Source organism: Sarcophilus harrisii, chromosome 1 (genome assembly GCF_902635505.1).
Source record: "Sarcophilus harrisii chromosome 1, mSarHar1.11, whole genome shotgun sequence".
Classification (NCBI taxonomy): Eukaryota; Metazoa; Chordata; class Mammalia; order Dasyuromorphia; family Dasyuridae; genus Sarcophilus; species Sarcophilus harrisii.
In genome coordinates, this window is record NC_045426.1 from 25,299,483 (window position 1) to 25,319,927 (window position 20,445).

General features: G+C 37.4%; 1 protein-coding gene across 1 annotated transcript; it reads left to right on the forward strand.

The window, feature by feature from the left end:
• Positions 1-520: 520 nt before the first annotated feature.
• C1H3orf49 (chromosome 1 C3orf49 homolog) lies at positions 521-17,859 on the forward strand. The gene is made up of 5 exons (XM_012543553.1): positions 521-645; positions 4,670-4,992; positions 6,905-7,029; positions 15,345-15,458; positions 17,662-17,859. The coding sequence occupies exons 1-5, from the start codon at positions 521-523 to the stop codon at positions 17,857-17,859; spliced, it is 885 nt and encodes a 294-aa protein (XP_012399007.1).
• Positions 17,860-20,445: the final 2,586 nt, after the last annotated feature.

The window sequence follows — 20,445 nt, forward strand, 5'->3', positions numbered from 1 at the left end:
GCAAAACAAAACAAAAAAAATTATTTTTGGCTATATTTTAGCCAATAGAAATGCTTCCCTGACTTCCTACACTGAAATTTATAATTCATTTTGCTTCAAGAATTCAATATCCACATTATTATTCTGATGGGACAATAAGAAATAAATACTTTGTGCAAATATTTTAATATTGACTCAGATGGAAATAATTTGAAAGCCATAACAAAGAGGTCGTCATTTTTCTACCCTCTTATTTCTGGAAAAATTTGCCACATGTGTTTAGGAAGAGACCAAGGAATGTTCCATGTCTCTGACAAGTGCATCATCAATGGCCAGTGGGAATGTTAAATACTTCCCTCCCCAGAAATAATGCATGAAACGCCTGCAAAGTAACCAGAGGAAAGTCTATGAAATTCCTAAAGACTATTTGGACAAAAACAAGCCAGAAGATGAAATGGGCTTCTCCATCCCTCTGCTGAAGAGTGTATAAATACATGTCTCAGAAAGCTAGTGTATCTTAAATGGAATAATTTCAGTAGCAATGTATCCGTTCCCAAGGCACTTTCCTGAATCCTTTAAGATCACTTGTGGAAAAAGACAACAGTCTAAGAGCTTTCTACCAACCAAAAGAAAACATGGCCCCTTCAAAAGGAAAGGAATTGAAAGGTGAGTAACTAGAATTCCTTTCTCTTAAAACTAACAAATGTGTTTTCTTGACCTTTTGCTTATATGGTACAGATTATGAATCATGTTTGTTGAAAGCGTCATAACTGCTTATTATATGTTAGCCCTTTAATAATAAGGTAGAGAAATGTATTCTAATTAATATTCAAGAAGTATAGCCCAACCCCAATAATCCAATGGATCTGTGATCCCACCCATATGTGTATGCTCTCCATGGATACAATGAGGAGAGAGACACAGAGTGAAAGACAGGGATAAAGATCAAAAGAGACAGACAGAGTGACAGAGACAGAGAAAGACAAAGATTGAGAGACAGAGAGACAGAGACAGAAACAGAGACAAAGATTGAGAGAGAGACAGAGAGACAAAGGAAGTGTGGAAAGAAGGGGGAGAGACATGGAGAGGAAAGAAACAACCCCAATTTGGGAGTTAAGAAGATATGAATTCAAATTCTGATACAGACACCTACCTGTTTCATGTCACAGTTTCTAAACATGACAGGGTTAGGTCAGATGATCAATCAGTTCCCTTCCTGTTCTAAACCTATGAGTCTCTAACTATCTATATCTGAAATAGGGTTGCAGGTTGTATAAGGAAAATTCCATCATGTCTTCCCTAAACTCTGGTTTTCATTCTATAATTGGGAATGAAGGGAAAACCTTTGGCATTCATTCAATACCAAATCATTAGCATTGAAATGATTTGTAATCCATAAGATTCTGAAACAAAAACTTTTACCATTTCGGCAAATCAGATTAGATACCATTCAGTGTGACACTATAGTCAAATGCCTTTTCATCAATTTCTCTGAAAAGTTTGGCATTCTCTCTCTCTCTCTCTCTCTCTCTCTCTCTCTCTCTCTCTCTTCTCTCTCTCTCTTCTCTCTCTCTCTCTCGTCTTTCTCTCTCTTCTCTTCTCTCTCTCTCTCTCCTTTCTCTCTCTCTCCTTTCTGTCTCTGTCTCTCCCCCCTTTTCTCTGTCTCTCTCTCTCTCTCTATCTGTATGTGTGTGTTTGCTGAAATATGTAGCACCCACTTCTCATCTTGTACCATCTCTCTATGTAACATTTTAAAACTCTGTCTTGCAATTAACATTCCTTACCAAATCCCAACTCATGGAAGACAAATAAGAGCATCATTAGTAGCCAATGAGAATGCCAAACAGAATTACTCCCCTGAAATAATGCAGGTAACACTTTCAAGGCTCTCCCCAAATACCAGGTTTGAACTTGAAAAGTCAGTCTGGTCTTGTTAAACTACCTGCTGTGTCCTCATCTCCAGAGGCTGCTCCTTGACCCTGTTAGCAACCTTCATGAGAGTGATTTCAGATAAGTAAGGTCTGTTCATGGGGGCTAGGGTACCAAGGAAACAACAATTAATTTTTATGGGGTTTTGTCCATAAATATTTTACAGTTTTCATTGCTTTGCTAAAAAAAAAGTAGCAATGTGCTCCTTGGGACAAATATCAGCGCAAGTAAAATAAGCTAACTACCAGGCAAGATATTAAAATAGGAAATGCAGATTTAAGAATAGTACCATTAAAATTGCTTTTGGAGAGTGATGGCACCAATTTTCCCCTCTTGGGTCTTCAAGCAACAATTTCAGAAGAGGTCCCCTTTCCTTTTGTGAACTGAAAAACACAGAGGTTGCCAGTGACCGATGCAGTCCCTCACTTCCCTGGCCACCCTTACAACGCAGGGACAGTCTGTCAGGCCTCTAGAAAGACAAAAGGAGGCACTCTCAGAAGCTGTCCTCTTGTTCTTAAATGTCATTTGCCATTAAGTGGCATTAAATGCTATTTTCACGTTCTCAATTCAGATCCAAACCTCATGAGCAATTGAGTTTAAATTTAAAGACTTAGCTGAAATAATAATAATAGCTAGCATTTTTATCATGCATTAAGGTTTGCAAAACGTATTGTATATTATCTCATTTGATACTCAAAATGATAGGGGGTACAATGAACTCCATTTTACAGACAAATAAATTGATATTGGGAAACATCAAAGTCATCAAGCCAGTAAGTACCTGAGGCAGGGTTTGAACTGAAGTCTTCCAGACCCCAAATCAAGCTCTCTCTTCATTCTGCCGCCTAAACTGCTTCATTTTCACCTAGCTAAAATGAGTAATATATTTAGATCTGAAAAGAATCCTAAAGGTGCTGAAGTCCAACCATCCCATTTTACAATAAAGAAACTGAGGCTCAATGACATTATAGAGACAGTAGGTTGCAGAAAGTCAGGTTGCTAGTACTTATATGTAAGACAGAATCTGAACCCTTGTTATTCTGGCTCAAAAGCAGCACCCATGCTGATGACACTTATTATTCTTTGTTGAATTAGCAGAATCTGTGAATAAAATGAAGCTACCAGGTCAACTCTACTACCATGATTTTGTCTTAATGGGCCTCCTTACCTCTAAGCCTCCAAGGCTCTGGCCTTATCCTGGAGATTAGAAGTAGGAAGAATTGGATTTGAAATGAGTGGACTTTGGTTACTGAGCCTTTAGCAGCAATAAGAGACACGTGAGGCATCGATTCCATTACTCTGTCGGTGTATGTATCTCAAATGTCTTCACATTGGTTCCGACCAATAAAATGGAAGCTCCTTAAAGGCTGACACAGTTTGTTTTTTGTTTTTTTTTGTCTCTGTTAGCTCACACATAGTTGTTGTTTGTTCTCAAAGATGACCATGGTATCAGGCAGGTGATACCATGACATACAAGTGAGTTGGATTTGTGTGAAGGAGGGCCATGCAAGGTGACCTGCCTCACTTTCCCCTCGAGAGCCATTTGGGTTCAGCAGTCAGATAGAGATCAGAATGAATAGAGATGGCCCCAAATGCAGTGGAAGACTTTGGCCTTTATAAATTAAGATCTTTAACAAATCTCAGTTTGACTGAGACAACATCCATTCAGTGATTAAGGCTAGATAAGAAAGAAATAAGACAAAGAATGGCTTTTCTTTACCTATTCAAAATATATATATATAAAAGTAGTCATTTCTGGGAGGTGAAGACCCTCAGGATTTTTGCCCAAAACAGAAATAATTGCTATTTACACACTCTGAAACAATCCTGACCCAAAGATTCAATGGTCTAGGGCTGGGATCTTTTGTTGGCCAATCAATGAGAGCCAGAGTGATTTAGATTTAAAGCATGGTCTTTAAGAAAGGAATCTAACTAGTTAACTCCAAGATATGGAGGGAGGAGGAGGGAGAAGAAGCACTTTATAAATGCTTATTGAATGAATGAATGACTAAATGATACTTAGCGCTTTGTAAACTTGAAAGTGTTATATGTGTCAGTTACTATTGCTACTGCTATGTTATATTGTAAATTAATATTTGTAAAGCACTTAACACAGTATCTGGCACACAGGAGGCACTTTGTAAATGCTTATTCCTTCTTTTTCCCCCATTATCACAGACTGCTGTTGTTCCTACTAAGTTTAGGAAAGGAGGAGAGAGGATGGAGAAATATTTTTAAAGTAATATTTTTAAAACGTATCAATAAAAATATATTCTCAGAAATATTATCACTAGCTTGTAGGAGATTTGCCCCCAGGGAACCTCTGTTTCCTCTTCAGGCACATGAAGGTGTTAGCCCTGCTGTTTCCTACAAGCCTTTCTAACTCTTTTGGGAGGATTAAATGAGTATTTTGCTATCTTTAAAGCATCATATAAAATATTAAATAGCTTGCTGTCCCACCATTTTATTTTTCTGAGTCCTGCAGGCCCTCAATGGTTGCCAATGACTGACCACATGCCTGGGTCTTTATAATACCAAACAGTTGCTTTGCTTTAAAAATGAAAAAAACAAATCAATAACCTGGTTATTTACATATGTCCAAGTGACTGATTAAATTAACCTTTTTTTTCCTTGTTAAGTTAATTCAGTGGGTCATTTGTGTGGGTACTGGGTAGATGTGACCAAGCTTTGAAAGTTTATTTTCGTGACTTCAAATTTTATTTGTTTAAAGGACCTTAATTACAGTTCTGTCTTTACTAAGGTGGCATAGAGCTGTGTCTACTAACTTAGCTAAACAAAATCTACTGGTTCCCAAAGAGGAATCTTCCAGTGGGAGTGACCTAGAATCACAACAAAGTCCAGAAAATCAGAAGAAAAATTTTATGAAGAAAATAAAGACTGCTTTCAAGAGAACACTACCTGAGCACTACAGAATCAAAGTAGCAAAGTCCAATAAGAGCTACTCCTCAAACCACAAGGAAGCTCTCTTTTCAAACAGGCAGAACCTCCTTTCTAGAATTGCCAAGGAGCCGCCATCTCCAAGATTATTTGCCAAGCCCCAAATAGGAAAACTTCCACAAAATGGTAACTAATGAAATGGACATTTGTATAGAGAGGGGAGGACAGGGGGAGGGAGGGAGGTAAGGCTAGGAAATGAAGTGGAAAGAATGGCGGATTTGGAATTAGAGGATAAAGATCCCTGCTCTGCTCACTTTGTACTAACACAATTTTACAAATGTCTCTTTCACTCAATGGTCCTCAGTCTCCTCATCTATAAAAGAAAGGGGCTGACTTAGATGACCCCTATGTGGAAGGAAGGAAGGAAGGAAGGAAAGAAGGAAGGAAGGAAGGAAGGAAGGAAGGAAGGAAGGAAGGAAGGAAGGAAGGAAGGAAGGAAGGAAGGAAGGAGGGAGAGAAGGAAGGAGGGAGAGAAGGAAGGAGGGAGGGAGGAAGGGAGGGAAGGAAGAGAGGAAGGGAAGAAGGAAGGAAAGGAAATCCCTTATAGTATTTTAGTATATGTAGAGAGTCCACACAAAATAAACTAGAAATTCTGCCTACTTGTCTGTTTTACTATCTATATCTATGTCAGTGTCTGTGAGTATCTATGTGTATCTGTGTTTTATAAATAAATCTGGTGTTTTCAGTTGACTGATTACTTTTTCAAACAGACCCACTCTACTGGAAAAAAGAATTCACTAACACAGGCATCCAAGCATCTTGTAATAATAACCTAGCATGGACTGACCTATACATTTCTATTGAAAAAATCACAACAAAGAAAACACGCTATTAATCTGACTTACCTAGACAGAGGGAACAAGGGAAAGGTGAGGAGGTCAGGAACAAGGGGAGAGCTGATTTCTTCTCTCACTTCCAAAACCCTGACTAGCTTTAATTTCTTGTTCTATGTCAGTGAGTAATACCAAAACCATTCTCCCTACTGCATCAATAACAATTTACTGCCTAAAATCCATCTCAATCAACTAGAAACTCTCAAGACATATTCTTACCCTCCCTGCATAAGATAAGTTATTGCCTTTTCTTCATCTTCACTTACAGAGTTAAGGATTAGGCTTCAAAATTATGTCTTGAAGAGATGACCTCACTTCTACTGTGAATTGGTTTCCACAGAGGCTTTGGTGGCCCCCCCCCCCACTCCCGAAAAAAAATAGGAGCATAGGAGAGAAGAAGAGGCTTATTCAGGAAAATCTAGCTCCACCAAAAAGATGATCATTAATGATTTCCAAAGTGTTTTTTTCCAGCAATAAGGCTTCTTAATCTTCTCTTTCTAGTCCTATTCAAATATTTCTCTAGGGTGAAGAGGTTGGTCATGGGGTTTTTTTTCATTTGTTTGTTTTTGGAGGGTTTTTTGAAGGCAAAAAAGCTTTTGACACTGGCTTAGTAATATACTATCTTGACTTATCATGGAAAGACCAAGCTTTCCAAATTTAGAGTAACTCATCCTATGAAGCTCACAAAGGTTATCTGCAGGGGCAGCTAGATGGTGCAATGGATAGAGATCCAGCCTAGAAGTCTGGAGGACCTGAGTTTAAATATGACCTCAGACGCTTCAAGTTTACTAACTGTGTGGCCCCAGGCAAGTCACTTAATCCCAATTGTCTTGCCAAAAAACAAAGATTATTTACAAATGTGTGCAGAGGTTATAATCTTCAGTGATAAAAAAAAAAAAATTGTCCACATCAATAAAACCAGAGATTCATGACATGAGATAGTATCAAATCTAAGCTACCTATTTTATAAAGGGGGACACTGAGGTCCAGTAAAATTGTGACTTAAAATGTCTTAGATTTAAGTGTCTAAGGTTACATAAAAAGTTACAGAGCCACAATTTGAATTCTCGTTCTCTGATACCAAATCCTATATTCTTCTCACTAGATCATGGTTTCTGGATGTAGTAATGAATAGATAAAAATATTGCTATGAATAAAACATTCATATTTGTGATTCTTATCTACTTTTTCTCCCTTTCTTAAAGCAACTATTCAATTGGATGTTGTAGAAGCAGAAACTGAAGAGATTACTGGAGGAAATACCCTTGTTAGAGCCAGAAGGACAACAAAGCGGCTCTCGGTGACCTCCCTACCTTCTGGACTTCAAAAGGTAAAATGAGGCCATGATCACAGAAGTCAGAGTTGGAAATAATGATAAAGGCCATCTAGACCAACTCACACCAAAAACCGAATCCCCACCCCCAGCCCTCCAGAAAAGAGTTCAGTCTCTGCTTGAATACTTCTAATAGGGAGAACCCACAGCTCACTTCATTTTTCAGCAATTCTAATCATTGGGATATTTATCAGGAAATCAAACCCACATTTGACTATTTTAAAATTTTCCTCCTCACTTTTTTTTAGTTCTGCCCTCTGGAACCAAACAAAACAAGCCCAATCCTTCCTCTGCTCTTTTGGGTTTTCTCTTACCCAAGCTAGACTCTTGAAAGGAGTGGTCACTTGCTCTCAACTTTCCCTTCCATTATTTAGCAAGTTTGTTTCTGCTAGTAAAAATCAGATCAAGAATAGAATATCCCCTTGCTGGGATCCACCATTCTGAAGAAAGACATTGTTCTTAAAGAAAGTCAAAATTGATTGGCTTTTGTCAGAGAGCTCTAGCAGCTATCTGGATAATGAAGTCTCTCATCACTATTGTATCATGGTTTCATACCTGATAGTTAGTGCTTATATTTGAGAGATCTGTGCATAGACATTTGAGGTCATGGGTTTTAGTATTGGGTTCTTTCTTAGATCTTTCACCTATAAATCTGAGTGGCTCCATTTTGATTCTTCTTTCAGTGTAGATATGCTAGGATCCATGTTGGAAGTTTTTCGTCTCATTCATCCATTTTCATTTAAAACCTTTTCATTTGATTTTTCAGACAACCAAAAGATATTTTCTTATCAGCCTCTGTTAGGAGTACATATATGATGTCAATGGTATAACTATGGTCCAAAAGCCCAAATACCCATCCTCAGGAAGCAACTTCTTAGCCAGCTGTTCAATTTCCAAATAAGTGTTTCTCCTTTGCATTCTTTGCCTTCAATGGGCAACAGTGAGGAAAAAACCATCTGTCTCAATATAATTTTCACTGGCTTACACAAGACTTCATACAATTTAGCAATATTTTTAACGTTCCTTCTGAGTATCATTTGTGTCCACATGAATCACCAGAAGCAGATGCTAACCATCCATTTTGATAAGCCTTGTGGTTTGTCTGTTATATTTTAGGTACATGCCCCCAACAGACTGCAAAAATGTCCATTGTCATTTTCAGGGCAACAATGCCCCTGTGAGAGAAAGTCATCGACAACTATTATTCTTCATTTCATTCGCTTCTTTGACCCTTACTAGATGGTCTCTCATTTGGCACGATCTCTGGCTCAACTTTATCATTCCTTGGAGCACAATCATCTTTTGCCTCCTCAAAGCATCCAATTATCTCTCTTTTCAAGAAAAATCTTAAATCTGTTTTTAAGTATATTTTTTCTCCTCTCATTCTTCCATTTCCTAAACTGACAAAGATCAAAAGCCTTCTTGTTTGCCCCAGATCCCTTTTTATTCTGACTTAATCCCCACTTTAAACCCCTCTCAATCTCTTTGGAGTATGGAGTCCCTTTATCTCTTTCAGGAGGAAACTTAATCTACATTTAGAATAAAATAACAGACGCTTGACTGAGTCAGAAATATAAACACTGCTCATTCAATGTGAGTCACTGCAGAATTTTCCCTGCTTTTCAATAATCTGTAATTTTCAGCCTTTTTGTTACTGTTATTGTTTTCTACTTGTGGTCATTTCTACTGCATCTCAAGTTCTTTTAATAATTTCTATAGGTAATTATCACCTTAATAATTTGATATCCTCACCTAACTTTCTAACCTGTCACAAGGATAACTCCCTTCCCTTCCCTCTAAACTTCTGTCCACTCTGACAACTCTACCAATCCATTTTAACCTCCATTTTCCCCCACTTCTCTTTTCATACTTACCTTGCCTTGCCAACCATCTATTTCCATTTTAATCCTTTATTCTTTTACTCTTTCAACCTTCTTTCAAGGAATCTGGAAGTATAATTTGCACCTGAAATAGAATGAAATAGAATTCTTAAACAGAATTTGAGAGTTGGAAAATCCCTCAGTAGTTATCTGTTCCAAGTCATTAATGAAAGGAATCCTCATTATATTCTACTTGACACATGATTATCCAGCTCCTCCTTTGACTTTGAAGGAAAACCTCTTACCAGTAAAGGTATATCATTAATCTTTTGGAAACCTCTGATTATTGGAAATATTTTTTGTGACATCAGGTTTAAATTTGCTTTTTTATAAGTTCCACCCATTATTGCTGGTTTTGCCACTTAAAAACAGAACAAATCTAACAAAACTGAATAAACTGAATTGCTCCTCATACAGCACTTCAAATATTTGACATAGTAATCATGTCTCCGCTGAGAATTCACTTCTATCACATCTCCACTGAGTGCTCTCGTCCCTAAGAAAGATATATCCTTTTTTTTTTTTTTTTTTTTGATTAGAGGCAGCTAGGTGACACAGTAGTAGACCACTGAGCCAGGAAGACCTGAATTCAAATGTGACCTCAACTGCTTAATTACTAGCTATGTGAGCAAGTGATAATAATTGCACTTGCATCATAAAAACTCCCATGGTTTTTATGAAGACCATATGAGATAAATACTTGTAAAACACTTAGCATATTACCAGGCATAAATGCCTGTTTCTTCTCCCTCATCCATGAGGTCAAAACTATTTTCCAAAGAATATTAAGATATTATTTGCTCATAAATACTCCTCCCTTTTCTACTTCCATATGTGGGTGATGTCAAATATTCTTCATATTCCATCCAAACAAACTGAATGCAGAATCAGACATGAGAATCCAACTTTAAACCAAACATTAAAGAGATTTACAAAAATATGTAGAACAGTGCACCTCTGGATCATCCTTCTTGTTACCAAAACTTTGAGAATTTCTATATGGTAATTTGAAGGCATGGATTTTTACTATATATATCTTTCCTGGGTTTGGTCTATGCACAAATCAACAACTACTCCTTTTCCTTCATTGTAGCTACTCTGACAGTATTTAGCTTGGGATATATATATACACAAGGAATCTTCTCCTCCCATCATTTTTAGTTTAAAGCCCTTTTTTTAAGTAATTTACACATTGTTATTTATTTATTGTTTTTGCTGAGGCAATTGGGGTTAAGTGACTTGCCCAGAGTCACACAGCCAGGAAGTGTTAAGTGTCTGAGGTCAAATTTGAACTCAGGTTCTTCTGACTTCAGGGCTGGTGCTGTATCTACTACACCAACTAGCTGCCCCTAAGCCTTTTTAATTAAATCTGGAACACACTTGGTGAATACATTCTTACCAGCCTTTCCTGATTAACTGTTCTGTAATTTTCAAACCATGGTCCAGAAGTCATGGTCAAATCTCATTCTCAGATACCTCCTTATCTTATACAGGTGTTTAGTTCCCAAATTAATTTTTTTCTTCCTATGTCCCTTTTTTGTAATGGACAACAGTGAGGAAATCACAACCTATTCTGCTATGGTCTTCAATTTCTATCCAAGTTGTTTTGATCTTAGGCAATACTTTTTTTAGGTTTCTTCTGGCTGCACCACATGTGTTTACAGGATTCCTCCAATTAAAGTGATTTTATCAGTCTTGATAAGTCTCAAGATGTTCTCTGTTATCTTTAGCTACATGATCCCAGAGAGACAATACCTCAGCTGTGGTCATCAGATAGATCCGTACTTGCCAGAGAAGAGAATAGTCAACTTCTTTTCTTCTTTTTGGCTGGTGCATACTGAATGATACCTCACATGATAGAGCTCCTGAGGTTCTACTAGATGTTTCTTGAAAGCACAAATAGCTTTTTCCTGCTCAGAGCACCTGGTTGCCTTCTCTTGAGGAAGAGCCTTTGATTTGTCCTTAAACTCTTATTAGAACATCACTGTCCTTTCCTTCTTCCTTCTCTGCTGCATGTAAAATACTTCTATCCCTTCTATTCGAATCCCTTCAGATTGCCTTTTCTCTTCCCTCATCCTATTTTTTTTTCCAAGTTGAAATTTTGCTTTTGTTTCCTTTAGAAATCTTCAAGTCTCCATCTTCTTCTCCAGCTAAACCTATACTTGGAACATTGATGACCATCACTTGTTACTGATGACCTCGTATATTGGAAGCAAAGCAAATCACTGTAAATTTTCCTTCTCTTTTCCAACTGGTTGACATTTTTTAGATTTGTTTTAAAAATAAATACTTGTTCATTTAATATCATTAAATAATGCAATTATAATACATGTTCACTTCTCAACTACAATCACTTAATTAAAACTTTAATAATCAATTCACATTTCCTGACAACTTCACAGTATCACTGTATTTCCTTTCTTTGGTCTCAGAATGTCAACTAAACTCACTTTCCCTTCAGTCTTCCAGTGCTCCACCCATCAATTTAATCTACCAACTTGTTTTACCCTTTAATTGTTACACTTGCTTTTTTCTTGTTTACTTTGCCAACATACTTTCTCCCTTTCTCCCTTTGAGTCTTTGGTTTCCTTTGTACTTTTATAACCCCTCTAAATGTCCATGATTCTTCTGCTCTTTCATCTCAGAAATAAAATTGAGACCAGTATCTGGGTCTGAGATTTCTCTCTTTCCAATTTCTCCCAAACTTCTTTAAATGTCTCCTCTTCAAATTCAAACTCTGATCTCTTTCAGGAGTTCAGACTTCTCCAAACCACTTACACAATGTTCTTTTCCCATTTATTCAGCTCATGTTCTTCTTCACATCTTTCTCCCAAGACATTCTTCAATAAAATCAGAAATTAATCAATGTTACTAAATAAAATAAAAGTTGAAAATGAAAAAAATAATAAAATTGCTTCCAAAGGCCTTTTGAATCTGGAGCAATCTAATGTGCCATTTCAAGAGTTTCTTTAATACTAAAAGATTATTCCATTTCAAGTGCCAAATAAAGCCAAAGATAGTATTGGCTTTTTATTTTTTTATTTTTTTTGGTTTGCCATGTCAAACTATTGATTCACTTTGAGTCCAATAATCCCGTCTCCCAGTTTTATTTCACAGGACTTCATAGGTCTAATCACCTTACATCCAGTGCTAATTCAAATTGAAATTAAATAAAATTACTCATTTGGAGTTTATGGCAGATTCAGGGAAGGCAAGAACTTCTGTTGTGAGGGTTTGTTGAGCCCCTTTCAGTGCTGTTCATCTATTTTTGATATCTACCTGTCACCTATCTCTTACCTGTAGTATAGCTTGTGGTTCTAAAAAGCTATAGCATGTGTAGCAGCTACAACTGTGTCAGCAGAAGGGTTAAATAAGGTTGAGGATAATTAACAGGACTCAAAACCATTGATGAATTAGGAGGATGCCTACCCCAAGCTTGTAAAAACTTCCCCCAGAGAAATAGGTAGATGAGAACAATTTCCAATTGCCATTTAGGCAGAGGAAGCAGGCACTGTGAAGTGCCTGGAACTTGGTCAGACATGGAAGATGCCTTGGTCAACTGTGTCCCAGACCATGGCCAGTGATACTATCTGTAGTCTTGCCATTGGACTTTTATACCTCTGGAAAGAAAGAGTGAGGATGATGGCTTTATGCAACACTCACTTACTTAAATCCCTAATTCATCCTGGTCCACTTTGAAAATGAAGGATGACTACAACATAGTATTTTCACTTTTGTTGTTGTTGTTGTTTGCTTGCATTTTGTTTTCTTTCTCATTTTTTTTCCTTTTTGATCTGATTTTTCTTGTGTAGTATAATTGTGGAAATATATATAGTAGAATTTCACATGTTTAATATATATTGGATTACTTGCCATCTAGGGGAGGGGATGGGGGAAGGGAAGGAGGGGAAAAAAATTGGAACACAAGGTTTTTTGCCAGGATGAATGCTGAAAACTAGCCATGCTATGTTTTGAAAATAAAAAGCTTTTTTGTTTTAAAAAAGAAACTGAAGGATGACCAATAGCAACAATATACTTCTATCTGACTTTCAGGAGAAATTAATATCAAAGAAGAACTGGTAATGTTAACCCATGATGGCTCAGATGGTATATATCATGCATGTTTGAAAATGGATGTGGTAAAACATAGATGGAAGGAGCTAGGAGATTTTTTACTTGTAGAAGAGAAGCTTGCAGGTGAGGAAGGTTCAAGGAAAGAGATATGAGAGCTGCCTTCAAGGTATAAAAGTCTGTCACATGAAAGAGAGATTAGATTTTTTTTTTTTCTTACTGGTCCCAAGAAGGCAAAGCTAAGAGCAATGGGGGAAGTTATAGGACCCCTAGTGGGGTCTAGGGGACCATAATCCCCCCATACTGGAAGTTATCAAGACAAAACTGGTCATTAGCAGGATATTGTCAAAGGGATTCTTGTTCAAGTGTGGGTTAGATAAGCTATCTTCTGAGATCCTTTCCAATTCCAATAATTCTGTAATTTTAATGATTTCACAGAGGTAGCCTAGGATAGTAGGTAGAATACTGTAACTGGAATCAGGTTCATATTTCATGACAGACAGACAGACAGATAGATAGATAGAAGATAAGTAGGTAGATAGATAAATATACACAAAAATACATAAAAATAGAAGGGAAGAAAGAGAAAGCAAGATTGACATAGATGACACAGATATGTGTTAAGCACTGAGGAAAGCATTAGAGTTACAAATGTAACAAACAAGACAGTTTTCTCAAGGAGGAAAGAAAAGAAACAGGCATTTATTAAGCATCTACAGAGTGCTAGATACTATGATTAGTGCTTTACAAATATTTATCTCATTTGATCTTCATAAAAACCATGGGAGACAGGTACTATTATTATCACCATCTTACAGTTGAGGAAACTAATACAGATAGTATTCTAAAGTGTATATTTAGACAGTATTATTAGATAGTATATATTTAGTTAGTATATTTTAGATCGTATATTTAAAGTGACTTATTCACAAAACTAGTAATTAGGTATTTGAGGCCACATTTGAATTCAGGTCTTCCTGACTCCAACCTCAGTTTCTAATAGAGAAAAACAAAACATAGCAAGGAGTTGGGAAGGAAGGAGTTAGGGGAGACTAAGTGATCATGAAATGATGGTACCAACTAGAGACTCAATCAAAAGAACAAGGTCCAGGGTGGAGGCATCTTGAGGAGGTGGAGAAGGAACACATTTTCATGCTGTATGATCTTGGACAAGTCATATAATCTCTTTCTATCTCCAACAATCACCTAATACTTATCTACTGTCATAGAAAGGTTGTCATGTGTGTTAGTAGAGTGAGTTTTAGTGCTGAGACTCCCTGTGCTGAAGAAATCACAGTTCCTTTCTGTATTTGCATATGGAAGATTTCCTACTGTGGAACTCTATGGGTTTCTAAGTATATGTGAATTGGAGTGGAGAACTGGGGCAATTTTCTGGATTGATTCCACAGTCCAAATCGATTCTGCCTCACCCATCTGGATATTTTAGGTCAGTGGGATTTGTCTTGAATTATCCAGATGTGGTAATCACTTCAGTTTTCTACATTGCTCTGTGTGTAGATTGATTGTTCATGGAGGAATTAGGTCTCCAAATAGATCTCTATGATCAGGGGGCTCTCTTAGGTTCAGGATTTTTCTTTCTCTGCTACATTTGCTCTGACCCCCTTTGTAAACATATTCAACCAAGTCCATAGAGGTGGTGTGGGGAGCAGATAGCACAGCCAACTTTGTATGGGATTTATACAAAGGTGTGCAATGTGATTAGTCAGTGCATAAGGAAGGAACAGTGAAAATTAAACCGGAGCTCATTAGCCAGGAGCCGTGACCTTGGAATGATTTCCCATGGCAATCTCATAGGGCAAGTACTTTAACTAGCAAACCAGGGTGTGGGGAAGGAAGTATGATGCATGGGGAGAAAAAGCCCAGGGCTTTCTTTTCATGTTCCCAGACTCTTCAGCCATCAGAATAAAGGAATGTGCCAAACGGTGCGCCCAAATTAATGGCTTGATCCAATAATAATGAGCTTTAGGAGGCACTGGTCCATGGAAGCTCAGATCACTTACTGCGCTCAGTGGTTCCAGAGGCAATTTTCCCCCTTCTACTTATGTTTGACCTGTTTTCTCTCGATGCTGTAGATTCTTTCTGAGTCAGGGCCCTCTCGTTTCTCTGCATCCTACAGATCTCTTCAAAGAAAGCTCTTTGCACAAAGCATATCCACGGGGCGTGGAGAATAATATGTCTATGTACGGCTGTCAGCCAAATGTTTTTACCTGGCAGATGTTCATAGTTTATAAGCAAATACGTCTTAGGAGTTATTGTTCTTTGGGAAAATTCTTATTTAAGCATTAATGGAGCTCCTAGTAGCTCTCCTTGCCTTATCGGTTTTTTTAATTCTTTCACCAGGTCTCCTATTTATCAAAGAAGAGACGGCACTTCCCAGTGCTTAGAAAAAAGAAACCTAACATGGAAAATATCCTTTGTGCTTCTGATTTGACAGTAGGAAAACTTCAGATGCAGGTAGCAGACTATGCTTTTTGCTTTGCTTTTGTATTTTAAGTGATAGAGGCAAATGGTCCGTGAAGTCTAAAAAATAAAGACGTGATAGATACACAACAAGAGGGGAATGTTTAAAGAACTTTTTTTTGTATATTAATATTAATTAGAAGGAAATCAAAATGGATAAATGTGAGGAACACAGAGAAGGCGGGAAAGACATTTATAAAATTGTGCAAAGTGTCTGTGCTGGAGTGTGGGAAGAAAAAGAAACAAGAATCCATTATATCTTTCCCACCATCAAATAAGGAAAAATGAATGAAAATTAAGCAAGAAAAAAGCAACAAGCATTTATGAAGTGATTGATGTATCAAGGACTCTTCTTCCAGGAATTAGGAATACAAAAGCAAAAGTGAAATCCCTGCCTTTAGGGATTCCATTTTATCAGGAGGATAACATATGTGTACTTAAGAGATATTTATAAAAACAGAGTCATACATTTTTGCATTAGAAAGGACCTTAGAATTCATCAAGTTCACCTTTTTAATTTTCAGGTGAACAAACAGGTCCAGAAAGATGAAGTCATTCCAGATTGTCACTCAGGTAGTAAGGGGGCAAAGTAGGATTCAAATTCAAGTCTTTTTTTTTTTTTTTAATTTTTTTAAAAAAGTACTAATTACTACACCACCACCCTTATAATGTCACTGGAGAGGAGGAAAGGACACTAAGAGCGAGGGGGAATCAGGAAAGGCCTTAAATAAAATGCAGGAATTAAACTGATTCTTGAATGAAAATAGGATTTCTAAGGAGGGAAACAAGTAGAAAGAATGAATGGATTAAGAATCCTGATAAAGATTTAGAGGGGATGGGGGTGGGGAGAAGGAAGTCATTATCATAGGTTATGCACTGAAATGAATGAATTTAAGCTTGAATCATTATTAAACATATTTAGCCATTTGTATGTTGTTAATTGGCAAATCTTGGGCTTCTAATATCCAAATAATTAAATGGGTCTGTAGTCTCATCAGTGTATGAACAGATCTTTCCAGTAATGCAAACTTGAAAGAGTCACCCATGATTGTCCATCTAGAATCCTTTAAAAGTGACATATGTCCAGCTCATTTTCTCTTCTGCTCATCCATTTCTCTGAACATAGAACACTGCGGTTGGAATATGGGAAGACATGACTTCCAGTCCTGTTCCAAACACCTACTAGCTGTGTGATCCTGGGCACACCACTAAAGCTCTCTTATATCTCAGTTTTGTCATCTATAAAGTGGAGATTTCAGTCCCTTCTTCACTGGATTGTTGTGAGAATCAAATGGGAATATATAAAGCACTTGCAAATCAGAAGACTATGCAAATGCTGGTTATTATAATGATCATCTTTATTATTTTTATTATTATCATTATTTCAAAAGATTGCAGCCCATTCACACCTACCAAGTGGCTCTTCATGATTGTCAAAATTGGAGATTGTAGTTCAGTCTTAAAATGTATTTTAAAAAAATATATGCCTTCAGTTGCAATGGTCTTGTGTTGGAGAGCGCCATCTGCACTCAGAGAGAGGACACGGGGACTGAGTTAGATCACAACATAGTGTTTTCACCCTTTTTTTAGTGTTATTTGCTTGCTTTTTGATTTTTTTCTCTTTTTTAATCTGATTTTTCTTGTGCAACATGATAATTGTGGAAATAGGTATAGAAGAATTGCACATGTTTAATATATATTGGATTGCTTCTGTCTAGGGGAGGGGATGAGGGAAAAGGAGAGAAAAAATTTGGAACACAAGGTTTTGCAAAGGTGAATATCAAAAATTATCTATGCATATGCTTTGAAAATTAAAAAAACTTTAATAAAAAAAGTTATGCCTTGATTATTCAAAACTTAGACACAAAAATCTTTTTCAAAAGTTCCTATTCAAATATTTAAAAATGAAAATGTGGATACAGGATTATATTAATTATGAGAATTAAGGCTGCATAAATATAAGGACCACCTGAATGGCATGGCAACTGAAACAACCAGCCCCAATAAAATAGTCCCCCACCCCCCCCAAAAAAAAAGTAGAGCCAATAAAAATCAATGCAGGCACAAGAGCTTTTTCTCTTTTCTTTTTAAAGAAAAAAATAAGATTTTTTTTTTTTTTGATCCAAAAGCAGCTTCCCCTTCCATGTCTGTGGTGCACTCAAGTCTATGTTTTATTTCTTTGTATCTGTCCATTTAGGTGGATGATCTCATAGAAACGGTGACAGAAAAATCCATGAAACTCCTGGCCCAAAGACACGCAGAACTCCAACAGTGTGAATTTCTCGGAGATGAGATTCTTCAGTCATCCAAGCAGTTCCAAAGAGTTTCCAAGAGAACCATGAGGAAATACAAGTTGAAAAATGTGTGTTTTCCATGTACTTGCTGTTGTTATTGAGTCCATTCCAAGTAATATAGCTGTGCCACAGTGCACAGAGAGCCAGACCTGAAGTCATGGCCTTCCTGAGTTCAAAACTGGCTTCAGTCACTTAGTAGCTGTATGATCTTGGGCAAGTCACTTCACTCTGTTTGCCTCAGTTTCCTCATTTGTAAAATAAGTACAGAAGGAAATGGCAAACTACTCCAGTGTCTGCCTTCTAGGAATAGTGTATCTTTTCAGATCCCCTTAGCTGCTTGTGATCAACAAATACTTTGTATTTGTGGATACTCTCATCAACGTAGATGATATTCTCTATTGATCATTTTAGAGAGTTTCCTAGGGAACTGAGAAATTAATTGACTTACCTGTGATGCTATAGCCAGTATGTTCTGAGGTAGAATTTGAACCCAGCTCCTTCTAACTCAAAGACCATCCTTTATTCACTATACCAGGTTGCCTTTCCCCACCTTTTTGAAATTAGCTTTGTTCTGTACCCTTCATTATCCTCTCTCTTTCTCTCTCTGAATCTCTTAACTCTCTGTTTCTGTCTCTTTGTCTCTGTCTCTTGTGTTTATCTCTGTCTCTGAATTTGTCTCTGTCTCTAAATTTCTGTCTCTCTGTCTTTGTCTCTTTGTCTATCTCTGTCTCCCTGTGTGTCTCTGTCCCTCTTGTCTCTGTCTCTCTGTCTCTGTCTACCTCTCTCTCTCTCTCTCTCTCTCACACACACACACACACATACACACTCTCACACTCCTTTTAAATCAGGATACCTTATAGCTCCAAAGTACTTAGAAACCTGGAGATAGAAACTGAAATTTACATTCTACCTTCTAGCAGGTTTCCATTGTATATTCTTTGGGCCAATTATTTAGGATGGCAGATCTAACCATCATTCATGAGTTCATATATTTCAGACCTAGAATGTGCCTTGGAGAAGATCTAGTCCAAAATCCTCCTTTTATATGTGAAGAAATAAAAGCCCAAGGATATCAATGACTTCTCTCTCTCTCTCTCTCTCTCTCTCTCTCTCTCTCTTTTTCATACACACACACACACACACACACAAACGCAAAGTGTTGGAGACAACACTTTAACCCAAATCTTCAGACTTCAAATCTAGTCTTTCTGAAGACAATTTCTATATAGTAAAGCCTAGAGGAAACAAGTCTATACTAACTTTGAAAGTTTATTCTCAAAAAACCAAAAATACCCATACACTTAACCTACCAAAATAAACAGAAATGGTGATGCTATTGGGCTGCGTGTTATTATTGCATTGTTCACAGGGGCAAAACCATGTCCCAAACACTCATGGATCAGTTTACTCTGACTTTGTCCTTAAGGATCTTTCCATCTCTAGAAAATCAATTTCAAACTAAAGGACGCTATTTGGTTCCAATGCTACAAGTGTGCAGATAATGCACAGATTATGGTCCTGTGTCCTAAAAGTTCTAAGTGTATGTACTTTTTTTTGTTACAAGAAAGGGTTTGATTGGGAGATGGAAGATGGAAGGAGATGGGTTGAAATCATTAGGAAGTCAACAGTCATATAAAAAAGAAAACATAACATTTAAAAGGAGGGAAATTTTCTAAATGAGTTGTTTGGAAACATCGAAACAATTTTCCCATTGAAACAATATTATTGGGGGTAGCTAGGTGGCGCAGTGGGTAGAGCACCAGCCCTGAAGTCAGGACCTGAGTTCAAATGTGACCTAAGACACTTAATACTTCCTACCTAGCTGTGTAACCCTGGGCAAGTCACCCCAGTTGCCTCAGCAAAAAAAGAAAGAAAGAAAGAATATTATTCCTGGTGATTAGGTCCTTGGCCTCAGAAACTAGCTGTGGGATGTTGGGTGAAACACTTCATTTCTATCTAAAGGTCCCCAGACCTCAAAAGCTTATAGAGTTCATTATAATAATTTTTCTCAGTACTGTATGAAACTTCTCTTATGACCCCAAAACATAGGGCTTGGAATAGACTCTTTGCTCTCTTTGCATCTTCAAAATCTCCCTCTGCTGCCTACATTTTCTGGTTCTAGTTCATTAAACCAAAGTCTGATGGTGGCTGTTATTTTTTGTTCCCCTTCCCCAAAGTGTCCCTAGATCACAATCCCTCCTTTCTTTCTCTTTCTTCAAGGAGCTCACTAGGAGCTCAGTCTTCCTCACTACTCTAACCCTGGACCATAGCACATCTACTGACCCTCAGACACTTTAGAATCCTGGTTTCTTATGCCCCCCCCCAACCCCCCCAATAACTAATTCCTTCACTCTGCTTCATCTCCAGAAAATTAAATTATATCTTTAAATTTACCAACACTCAAATGATCAAGAATTTTTAATCCCCATTATTTGACCCTCAACCTACGCCTTACTCCTCACCTTTACCCTGACCTTCAATCCTGTCACCCTTCCATTCCCCAAAGCTTTTAGCCCTGTGCTGATTTCACTTTTCTCCCTTCCAAGACCTGAGCCTTAAACAGGTCATTGTTACACTATTCTCTGCCCTTAATTGCCTTGTCCCCGAAGCCTTATCAGACTACAACTCCTTTGACTCTCACTATTTGTCTTCTCTGTTCCTATTCAATGTTGCTGAACTATGCTGGA

Excerpts from the sequence above, each read along its gene's own strand:
- C1H3orf49 (XM_012543553.1), top strand. The coding sequence starts at position 521 with ATGTATCCGTTCCCAAGGCACTTTCCTGAATCCTTTAAGATCACTTGT. Across the intron at positions 646-4,669 it reads AAAAGGAAAGGAATTGAAAG|GTGGCATAGAGCTGTGTCTA; the intron begins GTGAGTAACTAG and ends GTCTTTACTAAG. Across the intron at positions 4,993-6,904 it reads AGGAAAACTTCCACAAAATG|CAACTATTCAATTGGATGTT; the intron begins GTAACTAATGAA and ends CCTTTCTTAAAG.